Genomic DNA, 23,242 nt, shown 5'->3' on the forward strand with positions numbered 1-23,242 from the left:
CAACCAAGAATTCTATATCCAGCAAAACTGCCCTTCAAAAATGAGGGAGAAATTAAAACATTTTCAGACAAAAAATCACTGAGAGAATTTGTGACCAAGAGACCAGCTCTGCAAGAAATACTAAAGGGAACACTAGAGACAGATACGAAGACAGAAGAGAGAGGTGTGGAGAAGAGTGCAGAAAGGAAGACTATGAGTAAAGGAAAAAAGAAGGAAAATTAGATATAACATATAAAATCCAGAAGGCAAAATAGTAGAAGAAAGTACTACCCATGCAGTAATAACACTGAATATTAATGGATTAAACCCTCCAATCAAAAGACATAGTCTGGCAGAATGGATTAAAAAACAGGACCCATCTATACGCTGTCTCTCCTCAAAGGACATGAGGGCAAGGACACAAATGGACATTTACACACCAATGTTTACAGCAGCATTATTAACAATTACCAAGAGATGGAAACAGCCAAAATGTCCATCAACAGACAGTTGACTAAACAAGCTGTGACATTTACATAAGATGGAATATTGTGCATCTCTAAGACAGAATAAAGTTATGAAATATGTAACAACATGAATGGACCTTAAGGACATTATGCTGAGTGTGATTAGCCAGAAACAAAAGGACAAATACTGTATGGTCTCACTGATATGAACTGACATTAGTGAATAAACTTGGAATATTTCCTTGGTAACAGAGACCATCAGGAGATAGAAATAGGGTGAGATATTGGGTAATTGGAGCTGAAGGGATACAGACTGTGCAACAGGACTAAATATAAAAACTCAGAAATGGACAGCACAATACTACCTAACTGTAATATAATTATGTTAAAACACTGAATGAAGCTGCATATGAGAATGACAGAGGGAGGAGGGCTGGGGACATAAATGAAATCAGAAAGAAAGATAGATGGTAAAGATCGAGATGGTATAAACTAGGAATGCCTAGAGTGTATAATAATAGTGAAATGTACAATGTACAAATTTTAAAAATGTTTTTGCATGAGGAAGAACAAAGGAATGTCATTATTGTAGGGTGCTGAAAATAGATGATAATTAATACTTTAAAATGTCACCTTAGGTGTGAGACTAAAGCAAAGAATGTTTATTTGTTACAAAACTTTTATTTTGACAAGAGCATTTTCTAATATAACTCATGTAGATAGTTTGATTGAATGTCATAAGTACTTGGAATCTCAGGTAGGACATGAGATTTTGTTGGTTTGTCCAGAGTGATGCCCCGATGAATCCCAGAGTGATTTGATCAGTGACTGGAAAAGTATTTGCAAGCCCCCTTCGGGGAATGGTGAGAGTGGGGAGAAATTCAACTTCCCCAAGTTGAATTCTTGATATTCTCACAAGCAGTGTGGACAACCAAAGCTATAGGCTGAGCCCCCAGTCTTGGGTTTTGGTCATATGAAACTTAACCCGACAAAAAATAGGTCAAGTCTACTTAAAATTTAGGCCTAAGAGTCACCCCCAAGAGAGCCTCTTTTGTTGCTCAGATGTGGCCTCTCTCTCCCACCAACATGACGAGCAGTCTCACCACCACCCCCTTCTCTGCGTGGGACATGACTCCCAGGGGTGTGGACCTTCCTGGCAACGTGGGACAGAGATCCTGGAATGAGCTGAGACTCAGCATCAAGGGACTGAGAAATACCCTAGAATGAGCTGAGAATTAACATCAAGGGATTGAGAGAACTTTCTCGACCAAAGGGGGAAGAATGAAATGAGACTAAGTGTAGTGTCAATGGCTGAGAGATTCCAAACAGAGTTGAGAGGTTATCCTGGAGGTTATTCTTATGCATTAAGTAGATATCACCTTGTTGTTCAAGATGTAGCAGAGAGGCTGGAGGGAACTGCCTGAAAATGTAGAGCTGTGTTCCAGTAGCCATGTTTCTTGATGATGATTGAACAATGAAATAGCTTTCACAATGAGACTCTGTGAATGTGAAAACCTTGTGTCTGATGCTCCTTTTAGCTACTATATCAACAGAAGAGTAGAACATATGAATAAAAATAAAGAATAGGGGGAACAAATGTTAAAATAAGTTTAGTTTGAAATGCTAGTGTTAAATGAAAGCGAGGGGTAAGGGGTATGGTATGTATAATCTTTTTTTCTCTGTTATCATTTTATTTCTTTTTCTGTTGTCATTTTATTTCTTTTTCTAAATCGATGCAAATGTTCTAAGAAATGATGAATATGCAACTATGTGATGATATTAAGAACTACTGATTGTATATGTAGAATGGAATGATATCTTAATGTTTCGTATGTTAATTTTTTTAATTAATAAAAAAAGTTAAAAAAAAAAAAAAGACAGGACCCATCTATACGCTGTCTCTACTCAAAGGACATGAGGGCAAGGACACAAATGGACATTTACACACCAATGTTTATAGCAGCATTATTTACAATTACCAAGAGATTGAGGCAGCCAAAATGTCCATCAACAGATGGCTGGCTAAACAAACTGTGGCATTTACATAGGATGGAATATTATGCAGCTGTAAGACAGAATAAAGTTTTGAAGTATGTAACAACATGAATGGACCCTAAGGATATTATGCTGAGTGTGATTAGCCAGAAACGAAAGGACAAATACTATATGGTCTCACTGATATGAACTGACATTAGTGAATTAACTTGCAATATTTCCTTGGTAACAGAGACCATCAGGAGATAGAAATAGGGTAAGATATTGGGTAATTGGAGCTGAAGGGATACAGATTTTGCAACAGGACTGAATATAAAACCTCAGAAATGGACACCACAATATTACCTAACTGTAACACAATTATGGTAAAACACTGAATGAAGCTGCATAAGAGAATGACAGAGGGAGGAGGGCTGAGGCATAAATCAAATCACAAAGAAAGATAGACGATAAAGACTGAGATGATATAATCTAGGAATTCCTAGAATGTATAATGATAGTGACTAAATGTACAAATTTAAAAAATGTTTTTTCATGAGGAAGAACAAAAGAATGTCATTACTGCAGGGTGCTAAAAATAGATGGTAATTAATATTTTAAAATTTCAACTTATGTGTGAGACTAAAGCAAAAAATGTTTATTTGGTACAAATTTATATTTTGACTAGTGCATCTCCTACTATAACTTACGTAGATAGTTGCATGAACACCTTAAGTACATGGAACTTTGCATAGGACATGAGATTTTGTTGGTTTGTCCAGGTGATGCCCTGATGAATCCCAGAGTGATTTGATCAGTGAGTGGAAAAGTATTCGCAAAGTCCCCTTCGGCGAATGGTAAGAACAAGGGAAAACTCAACCTTTCCAAGTTGAATTCTTGATATTCTCATAAGCAGTGTGGGCAACCAAAGCTATAGGCTGAGCCCCCAGTCTTGGGGTTTGTTCATATGGAACTTAACCCCACAGGGGATAGGTCAAGCCTACTTGAAGTTAGGCCTAAGAGTCACCCCCAAGAGAACCTCTTTTGTTGCTCAGATGTGGCCTCTCTCTCAAGCAAACTCACCACCCTTCCCCTGTCTATGTGGGACATGACTCCCAGGGGTGTGGACCTTCCTGGCAACATGGGACAGAAATCCCAGAATGAGCTGAGATTCAGCATCAACGGATTGAGAAGAACTCTAGAATGAGCTGAGACCCAGCATCAAGGGATTGAGAAAACCTCGACCAAAAGAGGGAAGAGTGAAATGAGACAAAGTGTCAATGGCTGCGAGGTTCCAAACAGAGTCGAGAGGTTATCCTGGAGGTTATTTTATGCATTAAGTAGATATCACCTTGTTAACCAAGATGTAATGGAGAGGCTGGAGGGAGCTGCCTGAGAGTGTGGAGCTGTGTTCCAGTAGCCATGTTTCTTGAAGATGATTGTATAATGATATAGCTTTCACAGTGTGACTGTGTGATTGTCAAAACCTTGTGTTTGGTGCTCCTTTTATCTACCTTGTCAACAGATGAGTAGAACATATGGAATAAAAATGAGTGATGGGGGAACAAATGTTAAAATAAATTAAGTTTGAAATGCTAGTGAGCAATGAAGGGGAGGCGTAAGGGGTATGGTATGTAAAATTTTTTTTTCTGTTTTGTTTTATTTTTCTGTTGTCTTTTTGTTTCTTTTTCTGAATTGATGCAAATGTTCTGGGAAATGATCATGATGATGAATATGCAACTACATGAAGATATTGTGAATTGCTGAGTGTATGTGTTGGGAAAGTTTGTGTTTCTTGAAATTTTTTTAAATTAATAAATAATTTTTTTTTAAATGAATGGTTTGTTAACGAAACAGCTAAAAGATGGTAAAAAGGTCCTTGCAGCAGTGAACAAAAAGGCTCTATCAGACCTTGACTTCCTTGAATGCAACCCTGGGACCGCAGCCCCTACTCCTATTGAAATGCCAATGGCAGTACCTATACAGGTTCTGTAAATACAAATTAAATGGCCAGCTGCTTTACAGTCTAAAAAGAGAAATGATAATAATTTGTTGTTGACTATGCCTCACACCATACAAACGGAGGAATTTGGCCTTAGTGCTGGCCTACAGAGCCACACTGGTTGGGAATCTTAAATTCGTGGGAAATAGGAGTCACCCAAAATATTGTAATCCGACCATCATTTATCCAAAAAATTGCCTGTTAAAATCTTCATTACCAATCTGGGGTCTCCTATTTCCACAGGAACCTTATACATCACTATGTGAACCCTTCTTCTGCCCATATTAACAATTGATGTTAACAGTGGAGGGCATTCAACATTTCCAAGGAGAAAATATCAGGTACGTAAAACCTGATAAAAACCTCATACTAAAGGATGATATGGTCATATTTTAAAACTTCAACTTCTGTGGGAGATCAAAGGGAAAGATGTTTATTATGTGCAAAATTTATATTTTGGGTAGTGCATTATCTAATTTAACCTATATACAGTCAGTTTATTCAAACACCATAATTGCATGGAATCGTGAATAGGGCGTGAGATCTTACTAACAGGTTAGTGTGATGCCCTGTTACATTCCAGAGCAATTTGGGCAGAGAATAAAAAAGTATTTGCAAAGTTCCCTTGGGGAACTGGGGAGAAAGGAGAAAATATTCAGATGGGGGATTCCTGATATTCCTGATATTTCTCATAAGCAGTGGGGACAATCAATTCAATAAGCTGAACCCTCGATTTTGGAGTTCGCCCCTATTAAACTTATTTCTGCAAAGGAGAAACTAAGCCTATGTATAATTATGCCTAAGAGTCATTCCCAGAGAACCTTTTTTGTTGCTCAGATGTGATCTCTCTCTCTAACCCAATTCGGCAGGTGTACTCACTGCTCTCCCCACCCACTAGGTAGGACATGACTACATAGGGTGTAAATCTCCCTGGCAACATGGGACAGTACTGGCAACATGGGACAGAACTCCTAGGATGAGCCAGACGCAGTATCATGGGATTGAGAAAGCCTTCTTGACCAGAAGGGAGAAGAGATGAATCAGATAAAGTTTCAGTGACTGAGAGATTTCAAACAGAGTCAACAGGTTATCATGGAGGTTACTCTGATGCATATATATATATATGAAAATATAACATATATATTATATATACATTATATATTATATATATATATATTATATATATATATATTATATATATATATTATATATAGAGAGAGTATATATATATATATTATACTTTTATATAGATAAACCTTTTCAGTTTATGGTGTATTGGAGTGCCTAGAGGAAGTAACTGAAACTGCTGAGCTGTGTTCCAATAGCCTTGATTCTTGAAGACAAGTGTATAACTATGAAAGTGTATAACTAAGAAAGTGTATAACTTTCACAATGTGACCGTGTGATTGTGAAAACCTTGTGTCTATATCCTTTTATCCATGGTATGGACAGATGAGTAACAAAATAAGGATAAAAATAATATATAAATAATGGGGACATAAAGGGGAAAAATAAAATAAAATAAAATAAAACTTCCCCATAATGTTACTCTGCCTAGTTATCTTGTTGTCAACAAATGGAATTCTACATGTATATTGTTAGGCCCCTTATTGTTACCCATAATCATCTCTCTTTTCACCCACAGAGTCCTAGCAAATGCCTTGTTACAGTGGGCTTCAGCAGTAACTTATGCCCACAATCGAATACAATGTCAGGCTTTCAGGGACTTGCCATCTTCAGGCACTACCAGCCTTCCTTGAACTGTAACCCCTGCTGATTAGACCATATGCAATACCCTGCTGGCCTGGCACAATTCAATGCATGGAAAATATGGAAAAGAATCTTAAACTCCTTGTCTAAATGGGTTAATTCCCTTTCTTGGCCATGGCGGCATCTCTTTGTGGGTTGGTTATCTCTGTTTGGGGAACTCCTAGTGTTCTGTCACCTCTTATACTGTTGTTGCAGAATATGAATACAATACTGTCCTATGATCAACACAGTCTCTGCATGGGGATGGATTGTTGAGACCCAGAGCCCGGGAACCCCTTCTATATTGAGCATAAGTTACTGCACATAGCCACCTACAATGAGCGGACAGAAATTAAAGGTTATCACATCAACTCAGGGAGGGGGGAAGGAGGATATACAGATGGTATAAAAAGCAAAGCATTAAAACTCTCCTTCCTTGATAACAAACCTCCAAACCCCTGTGTCACAAAACCCTGCTGAAGCTCTGTTCTCATACCCTTGTCCTAAACCCCTATAAGCGCTTGCACTCCCCTGCCTCCTTCGCAGAGTATTAAATTCCATTTCCCCACCAGCCACCATTAGGAAGAATCTTCTGTTCCTAAGTCTCAATAAAATTCATGTCTTAAGAAAAAAAAAAAAAAGAACATAAGGACTTCTAGTTGACTAAAATGGCTATGCATAATGTTCCAAGGAACGATTCCCCCACAGAATCTTTAAATAACTTGCAAAAACTTCCAGAGCTATCTTCCTCAAAATTCTGGAAAACAGCCAAAAAGAATTACAGTAACTGTGTGCTGAATCAAGAAAATGATAGGAGAAACTTTTGGAAAGATGGCAGAATAGGATAGGCTGAGTCCACCCCTGCTCCAAGGAACAGCTAAAGAAGTGACAGAAAAGCAACCAGGACAGAGGTTCCAGGGTGCAAAGGATGGAGAGGGTCTGCAACACTACATAGGGAAGTTCTGTACAAAAAAGCTGAGGAATTGAGAGGCAGAGAACCAGAAAGCATGTAGTTAGTGCAAAGAGCCTAACATCATACTCCTTTCCCTACAGAGGCCTAGAGCCTTCAGAAGTGTACGGACAAGAAGGTGGGGACAAGGAAGTAAGCCAAGTCACCATTTCTTGAACAGGCAAAACCCAGGCCCGTCCCTCCCCCAACTCACACTTCCAAGCCCCACCTCCCAGATCCCCAAGCACACCCACACCACACCCCTAACTAGTGACCAGGACACCCAACCTCTGCACATATGCACATCATGCCCTGCCTCCCCTTCCACCCTGCCCCACGCACCCACACACCTTCACCTGTGCTCTGCCGCTCTGGCACACATGCCCTACCCCACCCCACACATACTGTTCACGCACACACAGGCTCCACCAACCCCACCTGGCACATACATATTCCTGTCCCCTACCCCCATGCCCAGTGCACGAACACATCCATGACCCACGTATCTGCACCCCACCCCCTGTGCACATGTGCTCTGCCTTTGCACATACACACAAGCCTCAATACCCAGGGGATACAAAACACCTGTGCCTGGAGCACACTCACACCCATACCCCACCTCCCACACCTGCATGCTCATGCCCTGTCACCCTATGCCCTGCCCCTCGCACCCTGAACCCCATGCCTATTAAGAAAATATGATCCATCCACATGGTGCTTACAAGAGACTCATCTTAGACACAAGGATACAAATAGACTGAAAGTGAAAGGATGGAAAAAGATGTTCTATGCAAGCTGTAACCAAAGGAAGGAGGAGAGCTAAACTATTAGATAAAATAGACTTTAAATGTAAAGAAGTCACAAGAGACAAAGAATACTACATATTAATAAAAGGGACAATACACCAAGAAGAAATAACAATCATAAATCTTTATGCTCCTGTTTTAGTTTACTAAAGCTGTTGGAATGCAACATCACAGAAACAGAATGGCTTTTAAAAAGGGGAATTTATTAAGTTATAAGTTTACAGTTCTAAGGCCATGAAAATGTCCAAATTAAGGCACCCAGGAAAACATACCTTGATTCAAGAATGGCCAATAGGTACAGAACACCTCTGTCAACTGGAAAGGTACATGGCAATGTCTGCTAGCTTTCTCTCCTGGTTTCTAGTTTCATAAAATTCCCCAGGGGTGTTCTCCTTCTGCATTTCCAAAGATCTCTGGCTGTGCGAGCTATCCTAGCTCTGCTGATGCTCAGTTTTTTCCAGAATGGTTCGCTCTTAAAGGGCTCCAGTATGCAACCCCACCTTGAATGGTTGGAGACACTCTCCATGGAAGCCATCTAATCAAAAGTTACCATCCATAATTGGGTGAGTCACATCTCCACAGAAACAACATAAAAGATTCCATCCAGGAATACTAAATGAGGATTAAAAACGCAGCTTTTCTGGGGTACACCACAGATTCAAACTGGGCACAGCTCCCAATCGAAGACCTCCAAAGTACCTGAGACGAACACTGGTAAAACTGAAGAGGGCAAAAGATGTCTCAACAATAACAGTGGGAAATTTCAATATGCCATTTAGCTCCACAGAAAGAACAAGCAGACAGAGGATCAACAAGGAAATAGAGAACTTAATTTCATAAATGAATTAGAACAGACATATACAGATTGCTACACTCCAAAACACCAGGATATACATTCTTCTCCAGTACTCATCAAAAGTTCTCTAAGACAGATCATATCCTAGAGCACAAAATAGGTTTGTATAAATTTTATTTTATTTTATTTTATTTTTCTCTTGTATAAATTTTAAAAGATCGAAATTATTGAACCCACTTTCTCTGATCACAATGGAATGAAGCTAGACATCAGTAACAACCAAAGAAATAAAACATTCACAAAATTTGGAGACTAAATAAGGCACTCTTAAATAACCACTGGGCCAAAGAAGAAATTTCTAGAGAAATCACTAACTATCTGTAGACAAATGGAAATGTGAATACAACATATAAGAACTTATAGGATAGTTGATTGAGGTGATAAAAAATATTAAAGCCCTCTAGCCTCCTATATTTTGGAGCACCTAGAAGGAAAAATATGAGAAGATCATATGGTAGCCCATGACAAACTCTGGGATCTGTCCTGTAAATACTTGTTGAAGAGTACTTTGAAAACTATTGCCTTTTTATTTCTTTGCTTTGTATATATGTTATACTATACAATAAAAAAAAGTTAAAAAAAAAAAAAAAAAGAACTTATGGGATGTGGCAAAGGCAGTGTTGAGAGGGAATTTTATTGTCCTAAATGCCTTTAATAAAGAATGACAGACTACTGAGTGGCTAAAAGAAGGAATAAAGTTGTGAAGCATGCAACTAGGTGAATGAATGCACCTGAAGGACTGTATGTGGAATGAAACATCAGAAACAAAAAGACAAATATTATCATGCCTCATTCACATGGACTAACTATAGTATACAAACTCAGAGAACTGAAGACAAGGGCATGGCTTATGAGGTTGGGGACTATTATAAAGGTTCCTAGATTGTAAGCTCTTATAGCAGTCACATATATTTAGGAGTTGTAAGTAATATTTCTAAACTCTGAGGTACTGAGTTATTTGTATATAACTTGGTCATTCCTTGAAACTTTGGTTATTTATGTGACACCTGAGACAGAGTTAGAGCAATGAAGATACGAAAGTCAGCATTACCCCATTCAGCAACTGTTAAAAAAACTGAAAGTGTGATCAAACTTCATCTAGAGATACTAATGAAGGTGATCTGGATAGGATCAAGGTAAATCAGAATACTGGGTAAAGGATGATATGCCCCTATTTTCAAACTTCAACTTCTGTGTGACACCCAAAGGAGAGATGTTTGTTTGGTGCAAAATTCATATCTTAGGTAGCACATTATCTAATTTAACCTGTATGGTCAGTTTATACTCAAACACCATAAATACACAGAATCTTGAATAGGGCATGAGGATCTTGTTGGTTTTTACAGGTTAGTATGCTGCTTCAATATATCCTAGACTAATTTGGGCAGGGAATAAAAAAGTATTTGCAGAGTCTCCTTGAGGGACTGGGGAAAAAGAGGGAAATATTCAACTTCTTCATGTAGGGAATGCCTGATATCTTGCAAACAGTAGGGACAACCAATTCAATAGGCTGAGCACTCAATCTTCTTTGTTTGTTTTTGTTTTTTGTTTTTTAATTTTAATATTTTTATTGTAAAAACTTAACATACAAACATATATCTTGACATAAAAACATCTGATGTACAATCAATGGCTCACAATATCATCACAGTTGTATATTCATCGCCATGATAGTTTTTGAACATTTGCATCACTCCAGCAAAAGAAATAAAAAGAAAAAACTCAGACATACCATACCCCTCTCACCCCTCCCTCTCATTGACCATAATGTTTCCATCTACCCAATTTATTTTACTTTTTGCCCCCTCTATTATTTATTTATTTTTATCCATATATTTTACTCATTGGTTCATACCCTAGATATAAGGAGCATCAGACACAAGATTCTCACAATCACACAGTCACATAGTAAACGTTGTATCTTTATACAACTGTCTTCAAGAATCTAGGCTACTAGAACACAGCTCAATAGCTTCAGGTGCTTCCCTCTAGCCACTCTAATACACCATAAACTAAAAAGGGATATCTATATAGTGCATAAGAAAAACCTCAAGGATACCCTCTCAACTTGGTGTGAAATCTCTCAGCCATTCAAACATTATTTTGTATCATTTCTCTCTTTCCATTTTTGGTCAAGAAGGCTTTCTCCATCTCTTGATGCCAGGTCCTGGCTTATCCCAGGCTTTATGTTCCATGTTGCCAGGGAGATTTACACCCCTGGGAGTCATGTTTCATGTAGGGCGGGGAAGGCAGTGAGGTCACATGCTGAGTGCTGAGCCCTCAATTCGGGCTCACCCCCATGAAGCTTATCCCTGCAAAGGAGAAGCTAGGCCTACTTATAATTATGCCTAAAAGTCACCGCAGAGAACCTCTTTTGTTGTTCAGATGCAGCCCCTCTCTCTCTAAGCCAACTTGGCCAATGAACTCATTGCCTTCCCCCCTACGTGGGACAAGATTCCCGGGATGTAAACCTCCCTGGCAACACTGGACCTGACTCTGTCTTGACCAAAAGGAAGAAGAAAGAAATGAGACAAAATAAAGTTTCAGTGGCTAAGAGATTTCAAATAGAGTTGAGAGGTTATTCTTACACATTACATAGATGCCCCTTTTTAGTTTATGGTGTATTGGAGTGTCTAGAGGGAAGTGCCTGAAACTGCTGAACTGTGTTCCAATAGCCTTGATTCTTGAAGACGATTGTTTAACTATATAGTTTTTACAGTGTGTCTGTGAGATTGTGAAAAACCTTATGTCTAATGTGCTTTTATCCAGGATATGGACAGATGCGTAAAAAAAATAAAATAAGGATAAAAAACATACATAATAAGGGGAGATAAAGTGTAAAAACTGGGTAGACTGACATACTGTGGGTCCACGAGAGGGAGGGTAAGGGGTATGGGATGTATGAGATTTTTTTTTTGTTCTTTTTATTTCTTTTTCTGGAGCGATACAAATGTTCTAAAAATGATAATGGCAAAGAATTCACAACTATGTGATGATACTGTGAGCCACTGATTGTATAATATGGTTGGATTTTATGTGTGTGGATACTTCTCAATTAAAAAATTTTAAAAAAAGAATGAGAAAATTTGAGGACTTAAATGCTCACATGGAGGAACCACAGAAGGAACAGCAAACTATACCCAAAGCAAATAGAATAAGAGAAATAACAAAGATTAAAGCAGAATTAAGTGAACTGTAGAACAAAAGAACAACAGAAAGAATCAATAAAACGAAAAGTTGGTTCTTTGAGAAAATCAATAAAATCAATGGACCCCCTAGCTAGGTGGAAAAAAGAAAAATGAGAGAGAATGCAAACAGGCAAAGTCTGAAAGAGAGGGGGGTCATCATCATGTCATCAGGGGGACCCTGAAGAAATTAAAAAAAAAAAAATCATAAGAAGATACTAGGAACAAGTATATGTCAACAAACTAGACAACTTGGATGAAATGGACAAATTCCTAGAAACACATGAACAAATTACACTGAGCTAAGAAGATATAGAAACAAATCAGTCACAAGAGGTTTAATCAGTCACCAAAAGCTTCCTACAAAGAAAAGCCCAGGCGCAGATGGCTTCTCAGGGAAATTTTATCAAACAATCCAAAAAGAACGAGCACCAACCCTGCTCAAACTCCAAAAAAAACTGAGGCAAAAAGCAAGCTATCCAACTAATTTTATGAAGCTAACATCACTCTAATACCAAAACCAAGTAGAGATACTATAAGAAAGGAAAATTACAGGTTAATTTCCCTAATAAATATAGATGAAAAATTCTCAAAATATTAGCAAAGCGAATACAATGGCACATTCACCATAACCCAAGTGAAGTTTATACCAGGAATGCAAGGGTGGGTCAATGCAAGAAAATCAATCAATATAATACATGTTAACAAATCAAAAGAAAAATCATATGATCATTTTGACTGATGCTAAAAAAGCACTCAACAAAATTCAACATCCTTTTCTGATAAAACACATCAAAAGGTAGGAATCAAAGGAAACTTCCTCAATATGATAAAGGACATATATGCAAAACCATAGCCAGCATCACATTCAATGATGAGAGACCGAAAGCCTTCTACCTACTATCAGGAACAAGACAAGGTTGCCCTCTGTCGCCACAATTATTCAATGTTCTACTAGGAATTCTAGCTAGAGCAATCCAGCAGGAAAAAAAACAAAAGCATCCAAATTGGAATGGAAGAAGTAAAACTTTCATTATTTGCAGACAACATACTATACTTGGAATCTTATGAAATCTATGCCAAAGTTTCTTGAGCTAATAAACTGTGTAAAGTGGCAAGATATAAAATTAATGTGCAAAAAATCAGTAATGTTTCTAATACACAAGCAATGACCTAATTGAGGAGACAATTAAGTAAAAAATTTCATTCAAAATAACAACTAAAAGAATCAAGTATCAAAGATGGCACTGTCTGTGTTGTTGCATCCCTTCTTCAAACCACTGGCCCTGGTGAGGTTTCCTAGTGGTCCTTCTGCACAGTCAAAATTTTATGTTCAGGAGCTGTAACACAGCAATCCTGACTGGATGAAAGCTGGATTAACCTTGAGCACCACATCTTTCTGTGGTGCTATCTCATCAACCAACATAATAAAGATGCTTTAGAGTGTAAAAGACGAAATGGGTTGAAATAAACTTTTGAAATACTTACATAGTATGTTCCATGTAGTGATTATAGAGTTTCTCTGAATTCACCAATCTTTTGAATTGTAAATATGAAAGAAAAAGTTATACTTGAATGTATAAAGTCAGCATTTATGTGTTGCATCATTAAATGAAAAAAGAAAAATATCTATTCTTCAGGTAATATGTACTGTGTCAACTTTGAAAATATCAATTCTAAAGTACATTATTAAAGATATTTCAATATGGAAAATATCAGGCTGAATATACAAGTTGAAAAATTTAACCAAGAAATAGACAGTTCAGTGTAAGTTTTTTTAAAAAAAGAATCAAGTATCTAGGAATAAACTTAACCAGGGATGTAAAATACCTGTGCACAGAAACTATATAAAATTGCTAAAAAAAAAAATCAAAGAAGATATAAATAGGTGGAAAGATATTCCCTGCTCATGGATAGGAAGGTTAAATGTAGTTAAGATATCAATTCTACCCAACACAGATTCAACACAATACCAAACAAAATTCCAACAACCTACTTCGAAGACTTGGAAAAGCTAGTGATCAAATTCATTTGGAAGGGAAGGAAAACTCAAATTGCTAAAGATATACTAAAAATAAATAAATAAATAAATAAGAGCAAAGTGGAAGACTAACATTTCCTGAATTTAAAGCTTACTATAAAGTCACAATGGTCACAACAGCATGGTACTAGCATAAAGATAGAAGTACTCACCACTGGAACCGAACTGAGAGTGCAGAAATTGACCATCAAATTTATGTTCAATTAATCTTAGACAAGGCCTGCAAATCCACTGAATTGAGACAGAAAAGGGAATTCCTAAGGCCACAAGTAAGCAAAGATTCAGGAAAAACACAGGCTCAGAAAAGACAGAGAGAGGATCCTGCTTTCACTTTGGGCTGATCTTTTTAAAAGGATTCCTAAACTCTGAAAGAGAGCACAAGCCAATGAAGAGACAATTTGCAAAGACTGTGAAAGGTATTTTTTGAGATGGTTTATTTGTTTTCTTAGCCACTGGCACTCAAGGAAATCTGTCATTTAGCAAGTTGGACACAAACTTAAGGAATAGACAGCTCTGGGACTAAATCCCAGAGTTAATACATAAAAATTTTGAAATATACAGAATGAAACAAAAGAGTATGAGACAAAGAAATAAAGAGGAAATGATGGCCATGACCAGAAACATACTCAGATTTTCAAATGCAAAGGACAAAGAGAGAGTTCTGAAAGCTGCAATTAAAAAACAGCATTGGGGTGGGCCACGGTGGCTCAGCAGGTAAGAGCGCTTGCCTGCCATGCCCAAGGACCCAGGTTCAATTTCCGGTGCCTGCCCATGTTAAAAAAAAAAAAAAAAACTGCATTGTTTTAATTTGCAAACTGCCAGAATGCGATATATCAGAAATGGAACAGCTTTTAAAAAGGGGAATTTAAGAAGTTACAAGTTTACAGTTCTTAGCCCATAAAAATGTCCAAACCAAGGCATCCAGGGAAGGAGACCTTAATTCAAGGAAGGCAGATTAGTCAGGAACACTTCTGTCAGCTGGGAAGTTTTATGGCTGGCATCTGCTGATCTCCTGCTCCTGTGCTCCACTGCCTGCAGCCTCTGTTTCTGTGAGGGTTTCTGCACCTTGCTTCACCAAGGCTAGCTTTCATATCTTGGCTTCTCTTGGCTCTCCAGATGGAGACATCTCCTGGGCTCCAAGCATCTCCAAACATCTGTGTCTCTTTTCCCCAAGTGCCGGCATCTGTGTCAGCTCTGCTCTAAACTTTCTGATGGCTCTGTCATTTCCAGCTCTCTCCAACATGTTTCCTTTTTTTAAAGAATTCCAGTTAACTAATCAAGACCCACCTGAAATGGGCAGAGTCATATCTCTAACTAATCAAAGGTCACACCCACAATTGGGTACATTATCTCCATGGAAATAATCTAATCAAAAGATTCCAACCCACAGTATTGAATCGGGATTAAAAGAAACGGCTGCACCCACAAGACTGGATCAAGATTAAAACATGGCTTTTCTGGGGTACATAATACTTTCAAACCAGCACAAAGATGTTATGTACAAGGGAGCTCCAATAAGATTAAGTTCTAGGTACTCATCAGAAACCAAGAAGACAAGAAGGTAGTGAAATAAATATAAATATTTCAAGTGTTGGCAAAAAGAAAAAAAATGCCAGCCAAAAATTTCATATCTGGTCAAGGAGAAATCACTAACAGGGAGAAAAGGAAAATTCAAAAACTTGTAGAAATTAAGCAGCAAAATCTTAAACAACCAATCAGTCAAAGAAGAAATCACAAGGGAAATTAAGAAATATCTTGAGGTGAATGAAAACACAACATTTCAATTGGGATACAGCAAAGGCAGTGTTAATAGAAATTTATAGCTCTAAATGCTTACATTAAAAACAGAGAAAAATCTCAATTCAGAGAATCTAGGAAAAGAAAAGTAAATTTAAGCCAACGTAAACAAAGGGAATGTAACTACAACAAAAACTAGAGTGGTAAGAGATGGAATAAAGAATAAAAATACAATAGAGAGCATCAACAAAACCAAAAATTGGTTCTTTGAAAAGATAGATAAAATCAACAAACACTTGGCTAGAATGACAAACAAAAAAGAAAGCAGACACAAATTACTAAAATCAGAACAATCAGGATGGTCTGATAGTCTACGGCAATGGAGATACACAAAATATCAACGCTGGATAGGACTACTCAAGTGCTTATTACAGGAAAGGCTCTCGATGAGAATGTTTTGACACCTTACCAGAATTTTGTGGAGGTAAAAGATGTTGATGGTTGCCCCTAAATACACTGGATACAGTTACAAAAGAAATGGATGTGCTCACGCCTTCAAATTCCCAACTTAACCATCGTATGAAGGATTTGAAAGTTTTTATGTGTGCCCTGAAAGAAAATCTTATTTCATGTGGCCACAGACTTGAGATTTTTGAGAACCAGACCCACAATCTCACTGTGTGAGTGGCTGAACTATAATATAAACTAAATTCTCAACTTCACAGGGTGTTCAATGTTAAAGTGAAGGCATTGATTGGTAAGGAATGGGATGCTGAAAATTGAAAAGCAAACATACGGGTTGATAATGATGGTGATGGGAGCATTGAAATACTAAATCTTGCTGAGTCTTTGCCAGATAAACTTGTCATGGACTGCCCTGAGGAACCAGCCCCCTGACCTCTAGTCTTTCCTGAGGTATCTGCCATCCTCAGGAAATGAATTAACCTTCACAGAAGAGATTAATCTTGCTGTACCTGATAAACCTGTAATCACCTCCCCTGAGGCTGCAGCCCTCACCCATCTGTCTGAAGAAACTGATCCAGTCTTACCAGAGGAAACTACTTCAGTGCACTGAAGTAATTGGCTACGGGACACTTCTAATTCTTCTCCTAAGCCACCCTCACCACCCCTCTTTTCTTTATACTTATAATATACTGAAGTCACAACAGGCCCCAAAATATGAGATTCACAGTGACACATGGGGAAGTATGGTACAATCCAAAAAAAGTGAATGACTTTTCCAATTTATATAGATAGAAATCAGGGGACTATACACAAGAATGGATATTAAGGGTGTGAAATAATGGTGGAAGGAATATAAAATATAAAGTTGGATCAAGCTTAATTTACTGATGGGGGGCCACTAAGCAGAGATTCTGGATTCAATATTGTAGCTTGAGGGGTTAAAAGGGCTCTAATAGGGCGGGCCGCGGTGGCTCAGCGGGCAAGAGTGCTTGCCTGCCGTGCCGGAGGACCTCGGTTCGATTCCCGGCCCCAGCCCATGTAAAAAACAAACAAACAAACAAAATATAATAAAACAAGAAAATGTTTAAAGATGTTTCCCCTTCTTCCTTCCATCCTTCCTTCCTTCTCTGTCTTTCCTTCCCTTCCTCCCTCTCTCTAAAAAAAAAATAAAAAAAAAAAAAAAAAAAAGGGCTCTAATAGTTTGTTTGGGTGGTTGACTGAAATATGGACTAAAAGGTGGCCTAGATTGCCTGAGGTTGAAATACCAGAACTGCCCTGGTATAATGCAGAAGAGGGGATACAAAGGCTTAGAGAGACTGGAATGTCAGAGTGGATTTATCATGTAAGACCTACTCACTCACCCCAGGAATATCCATAGGACACATCCTTTACCAGGAATGTGAAAAATATATTTGTGAGACTAATTCTACCACCTCTGAAAAGTTCTTTGTCACTCTTCTATGTAGGTCTAATATTACTATGAGAATTGCTATCACTGAACTCTAATCCTTTAACACAATTGGGATGTTCGGATCCCAGGTCGCCAGAAATCAAGTGGTAGCACTTGATCTTTAAAGGCAAACACATGGCCACCATAATGGACAGCAGACTCAAAGCAGCAATCAAAATAGTCTGACTCACAGAGACCTAAATTATTGGCAAGTAGATCATGCTGTACCTAGAAGTAAAACAGATGGGCAGTCTTCTAAATTCTTACTTGATCTGTATAAGCAGAAGAATTACAGATTACTGAACAAAAGCCTGACTTAAATTACAAAAAGAAAGTTAAGAACCCTTAATCAATTTCCAGACTTGAGACAGTTTACAGATCCAGGGTCCCTTGGACAAAGGGAAGGCTGGGTCCCTTTGGGGAAAGATCCTGTTACATTGACAAAAATTTTTATTGTTAATATTCCTCCCAACCTTCCCCAATGAGACCTTCCCCAAAAAGACTGAGATTGCCTTCAACAATGAGAATGTTTGTCCAATCAGTTGAAAGTCTTAAAAATACAACTGATGATTTCAGCAGTCAGAAGAGAAAATTTCCATCTCTACTTTAGACAGTCAGTTTCTCCAAGTAAATTCATTAAAATTCACCAGAGTTCCCAGCTTGTGGCCTGCCCTTTGGAATCTGGACTTGCCCATCCCCACAGTTGCATTAGACAATTCTTATAAAGGTCTCATAATATTGACAGATATCTTTTGTCAGTTCTATTTCTCTAGAGAACTCTAACATGGAATGAAAGACTAAGTTACATTAAGATGTGAATTCTATCTAAAGCAATTTACAGATTAAACACAATCACAATGAAAATTCCAGCAGCCTTCTATGCAGAAATGGAAAATCCAATCATCAACTTTATATGGATGGTTAAGGAACTCAAAAGCCATCTTGAAAAAAGTCACACTTTTTTTTTCTTTCAATATTTGTCCATTTATTTTTGGCTCATTTTTACACAGCATAATGTCATCATAGTCCATTCACCTTATTACCTACGTCACAACTTCATTCTTTTCTGTAACCATACAGTATTCTGCCATATGTATGTATACTCCACAGTTTGCCTTTCTGCTTCTCAGTCATTGTACCCTTCGGCCACCTCCATCCATTGAGCATCATACCATTAATTATATATATATATATATATATTATACATATTTTTTTGCCATACCTCCCACCCCTGCCCTCACAGATCACCAGCATTTCACTCTGAATTTATTTTAACATTTGTTCCCTCTATTATTCATCTTTATTCCATATGTTTTACTCGTCTGTTGATAACGTAAAAGAAGCATCAGACACAAGGTTTTCACAATCACACGGTCACATTGTGAAAGCTACATCATTATACAATCATCTTCAAGAAACATGGCTACTGGAACACAGCTCCACATTTTCAGGCAGTTCTCTCCAGCCTCTCTACTACATCTTGAATAACAAGGTGATATCTATTTAATGCATAAGAATAACCGTCAAGATAACCTCTCGACTCTGTTTGGAATCTCTCAGCCATTGACACTTTATTTTGTCTCACTTCACTCTTTCCCCTTTTGGTCGAGAAATTTTTCTCAATCCCTTGATGCTGAGTGTCAGCTCATTCTAAGGGTTTTCTCAGTCCCTTGATGTTGAGTCTCAGCTCATTTCAGGATTTCTGTCCCACGTTGCCAGGAAGGTCCACACCCCTGGGAGTTATGTTCCACATAGACAGAGGGAGGGTGGTGAGTTTGCTTGTTGTGTTGGCTGGAGAGAGAGGCCACATCTGAGCAACAAAAGAGGTTCTCTTGGTGGTGAAGAAGTCACATTTTTTGACAAGGGTACCAAATCAATTCAATTGAGAAAGAACAGTCTCTTCAACAAATGGTGCTGGTAAAACTGAATGCCATATGCAAAGGAATAAAGGTGGACCCCTATATCACATTATATACAAAAGTTACCTCAAAGGAAAAAAAGTCGATTGTGATGATAAAAAAAAATCTATTCCTTCTGGCCTCCAATGTTTTAGAGCAGAAGGAAAAATCTGAGATGATAGTATGGCAGCCCATGACAAACTTTGGCATCTATCCTGTAATTATTTGTTGAAGAGTGCTCTGAAAATTATTGCTCTTTTCTTTCTTTGCTTTGTATGTATGTTATATTACACAATAAAAAAAAGTTAACTCAAAATGTATCAAAGACCTAAATATAAGAACCAGAACTACAAAACTCTTAAAAGAAAACAAGAGGAAGCATCTTCAGGACCTTGTATTAGGCAATGATTTCCTGTTAGACTACACCCAAAGCACAAGCAATAAAAGACAAAATAGATAAATGGAACTTCATTAAAATTAAAAATTTTTGGATATCAAATGACTTATCATGAAAGTAAAAGACAACCAACAGAATGGGAGAAAATATTTAGGAACCATATATCTGATAAGGATTTAAAATCCTGAATATATAAGTAAATGCTACAACTCAATTCCAAAAAGACAACCCTATTTAAAAATGGGCAAAAGATTTGAACAGACATTTCTCCAAAGATCTATAAATGGCCAATAACCACATGAAAAGATGCTCAGCATCATTAGCCATTAGGGGAGCGCAAATCAAAACCATAGTGAGATACCCTTTCACACTACAAGAATGGCTGTTTTTAAAAAAATGAAAAGTAAGTATTAGAAAGGATGTGAAGAAATAGGAACACTAGCTCAATACTGGTGGGAATGTAAAATGGCAAAGCTGTTACGGAAGATAGTTCGATAGTTTCTCAGAAAATTAAGTTTTAGAATTACCATATGACCCAGCGTTCCTATTTCTAGGTATATACCCAAAAGAATTGAACGCAGGGACTCAACACAGCTATTTGCACACCAATGTTCAGAGAGGCATTATTCACAACTGCCAAAAAACAGAAGCAACCCCAGTGTCTACAGTCAAGGAATGGATAAACAAAATGTGGTCTACACATATAATGGAATATTATTCAGTGATAAAAAGAAATGAAGCTCTGATACATGAGACAACATGGATGAACCTTGAAGATATCACATTGATTAAAATAAGCCAAACATAAAAGGACGAATACTGTATGAACTCATTAATATGAAATAATTAGAATAATCCAACTGAGAGTCAGATACTAGGCTATAGGTTACCTTGGGCCAGGGTGGTGGTAAGGAATGGGGATTTAATGCTTAATTGGTACAGAGTTTCTGTCTAAGGTGATGGAAAACTTTTGGTAATGGATGTTGGTGATGGTAGCACAATATTGTGAATGTAATTAACAATACAGAATTATTTATCTGAATTTGGTTAAAGGAAGACATTTTGGGCTGTATATATATTACGAGAATAAAAAAATTAAAAAAAAAAAGGACGTACATCAGAACCCTAATATAAACTATGGACTATATATAGTTAATAGCATAATTATAATATTCTTTCTTCAATTGCAGCAAAGGTACCACACTAATGCAAAGTGTTAATAATAGGGAAAACTCTGTGTTTGAAGAAGGATTTTTTGGGAACTATATATTTTCTCCAGAATTCTCAATTTTTTTAAAATAGGCAAGTAAGGAAATTAAGAATAACAGGAATATTTACTAAAAGTAATTTATATTACATCTTTTTTATTGTTGGAAGACATGATTTTCATTAATTAGTTTCCTGCCAAACCTCATCTTTTTATTACAACTAAAAAGTACTTAAAGTTCACTTCCTATTAATAAAATCCTAAGTGAGTCACTTCATGGTTTCATAGACTATCATGACACTAACAATTACTTCCATATTCTTATTTGATAATATTGAAAAATAAAACAAAGCACTGAACTGCTTTGAATAAATTTGGAACAGCATATCCTTGACTAAATTGCCTGGAACACTGACTTTTTCAAAAAAAGAACTTGGAAGGAATTCACTTTTCCATGGTGATGACATTCATTTTAAATTAAATCACCCAAAGAAGACAACTTCTCTCAGTTAAACATTGAACACAATATGGTGCAATTTGGAGCAAACACTATCTCTCCAGATATTTGAGGAGTCTTTCATTCAGTGCATACTGGCTGGCTTAAAGATAGTGCAAATATACAGACTGAGGACGATGGAGTATGTGATGTCACAGGAGGATCAGAGAGATGTACCTGTATGATGCCACAAGAAAGAACATTCTGGTATTCAAGGGACAAGAGTACTCAAGGCAAATGGAAGAATGATGCATTTCATAGCCATTAGAACAAATGAAAATATTCGCTTATAATGTGATGATAATTTAGCTTACTGCATTAGAAAATAAACCAATCTCTAACCCAGCTTCTTGCGGTAAATGATAAAATAATCACAAAGATTTGGGGAAAGAAAGAACCGCCCACACCCTCATAAAAGGAAGACCTGACAGTCAACCAGAATCTGAGAGGAACACCCTTTAAGGGTCATTACAGATCCCTTACAAGCACATAATCTAAACTTAAGTATTCAAAAAGCAATTCTTGGGGTGGGCAACAATAGCTCAGTGGCAGAGTTCTCGCCCGCCATGCCGGAGACCAAGGTTCAAGTCCCAGTGCCTGCCCATTTAAGAAAGCAAAAAAAACAATTCTTGAGGTGATGGGCCAAGACTTCACTACCAAGTGGGAACCAGGGAGATGGCTGAAATCGACCCCAAGACTTTGTAGGATCTCACCTCAGTGGTGCAGACATTCTTGCAACAGATGTAAGATAAATTTCAGATTATGTCTGACCAAATCATTGGAAGGATTGAATTTATGAGTAGTTACATTGAAGATCTGGAGAAAAATACTGCAGACCTCATGATACAGGCTGGAGTAGAACTGAAAGGTGAAAACAAGATACCTATTACACAAAAGAGCTGAAGGTTGCTAATTTACAATGAAATCGGGAACACCATTTTTACAAACCAAAGATCAAATGGCTTTCTGTAACTACTGTATGTACACAGGTTTTATATTATAAAGTGTGCATTCTTATCATATACTGTATTATTAGTTTTCAGAGTGATTTTTTCCCCCATTTTCTTGAACATAATAACTTCACATCTTGGACCTTGGTCAATCAAGCTATTAAATATTAAACACTGAAGTGTGCAAGTGTAGTTCAGTGGTAGAATTCTCGCCTGCCATGTGGGAGACCCAGGTTTGATTTCTGGTCCATGCACTTCCCCAAACAAACAAACAAAACAAACAAAAATTCAACAAATGGTGCTACAATAATAGGATACTGACATGGTAAAATAATGAAATGTGACCCCACCAAACAGCATACAAAAAAAAAATATATATATATATGTGTGTGTATATATATATATATATACCAAGCACTAAAACTCTGGCAGTTTCTACATAATATTGCCAAATATTTTAGTGTATTTTTGTGAAGTCACTTTTTTTTCTGTCATACCTTTTGAAGTACTTGCTGTTTGATAAAAATTGTAGTATAATTCAGATAAATAGTAAATCCTTCAATTACTAGTAGATTTTAGGAAGTCAGACATCTGAGGAACTTATGGTTTTTAATTTTCAGCACAAAGCGACCAC

General features: G+C 37.3%; 1 protein-coding gene and 1 pseudogene across 1 annotated transcript in view; one reads left to right on the forward strand and one right to left on the reverse strand.

Annotated features, from left to right (window-relative positions):
• The window catches only part of WDR7 (WD repeat domain 7), a 494,499-nt gene extending 471,609 nt beyond the window's left edge, over positions 1 to 22,890 (reverse strand). The window contains 1 exon segment of the mRNA XM_077135381.1: positions 22,372 to 22,890. Within this exon segment, the coding sequence (XP_076991496.1) occupies positions 22,372 to 22,388 (17 nt within the window). The 5' untranslated portion in view covers positions 22,389 to 22,890.
• On the forward strand, positions 13,209 to 13,438 carry LOC143662566 (NADH dehydrogenase [ubiquinone] 1 subunit C1, mitochondrial pseudogene; annotated as a pseudogene).
• Positions 22,891 to 23,242: the final 352 nt, after the last annotated feature.

This window comes from Tamandua tetradactyla, chromosome 18 (genome assembly GCF_023851605.1).
Source record: "Tamandua tetradactyla isolate mTamTet1 chromosome 18, mTamTet1.pri, whole genome shotgun sequence".
Classification (NCBI taxonomy): Eukaryota; Metazoa; Chordata; class Mammalia; order Pilosa; family Myrmecophagidae; genus Tamandua; species Tamandua tetradactyla.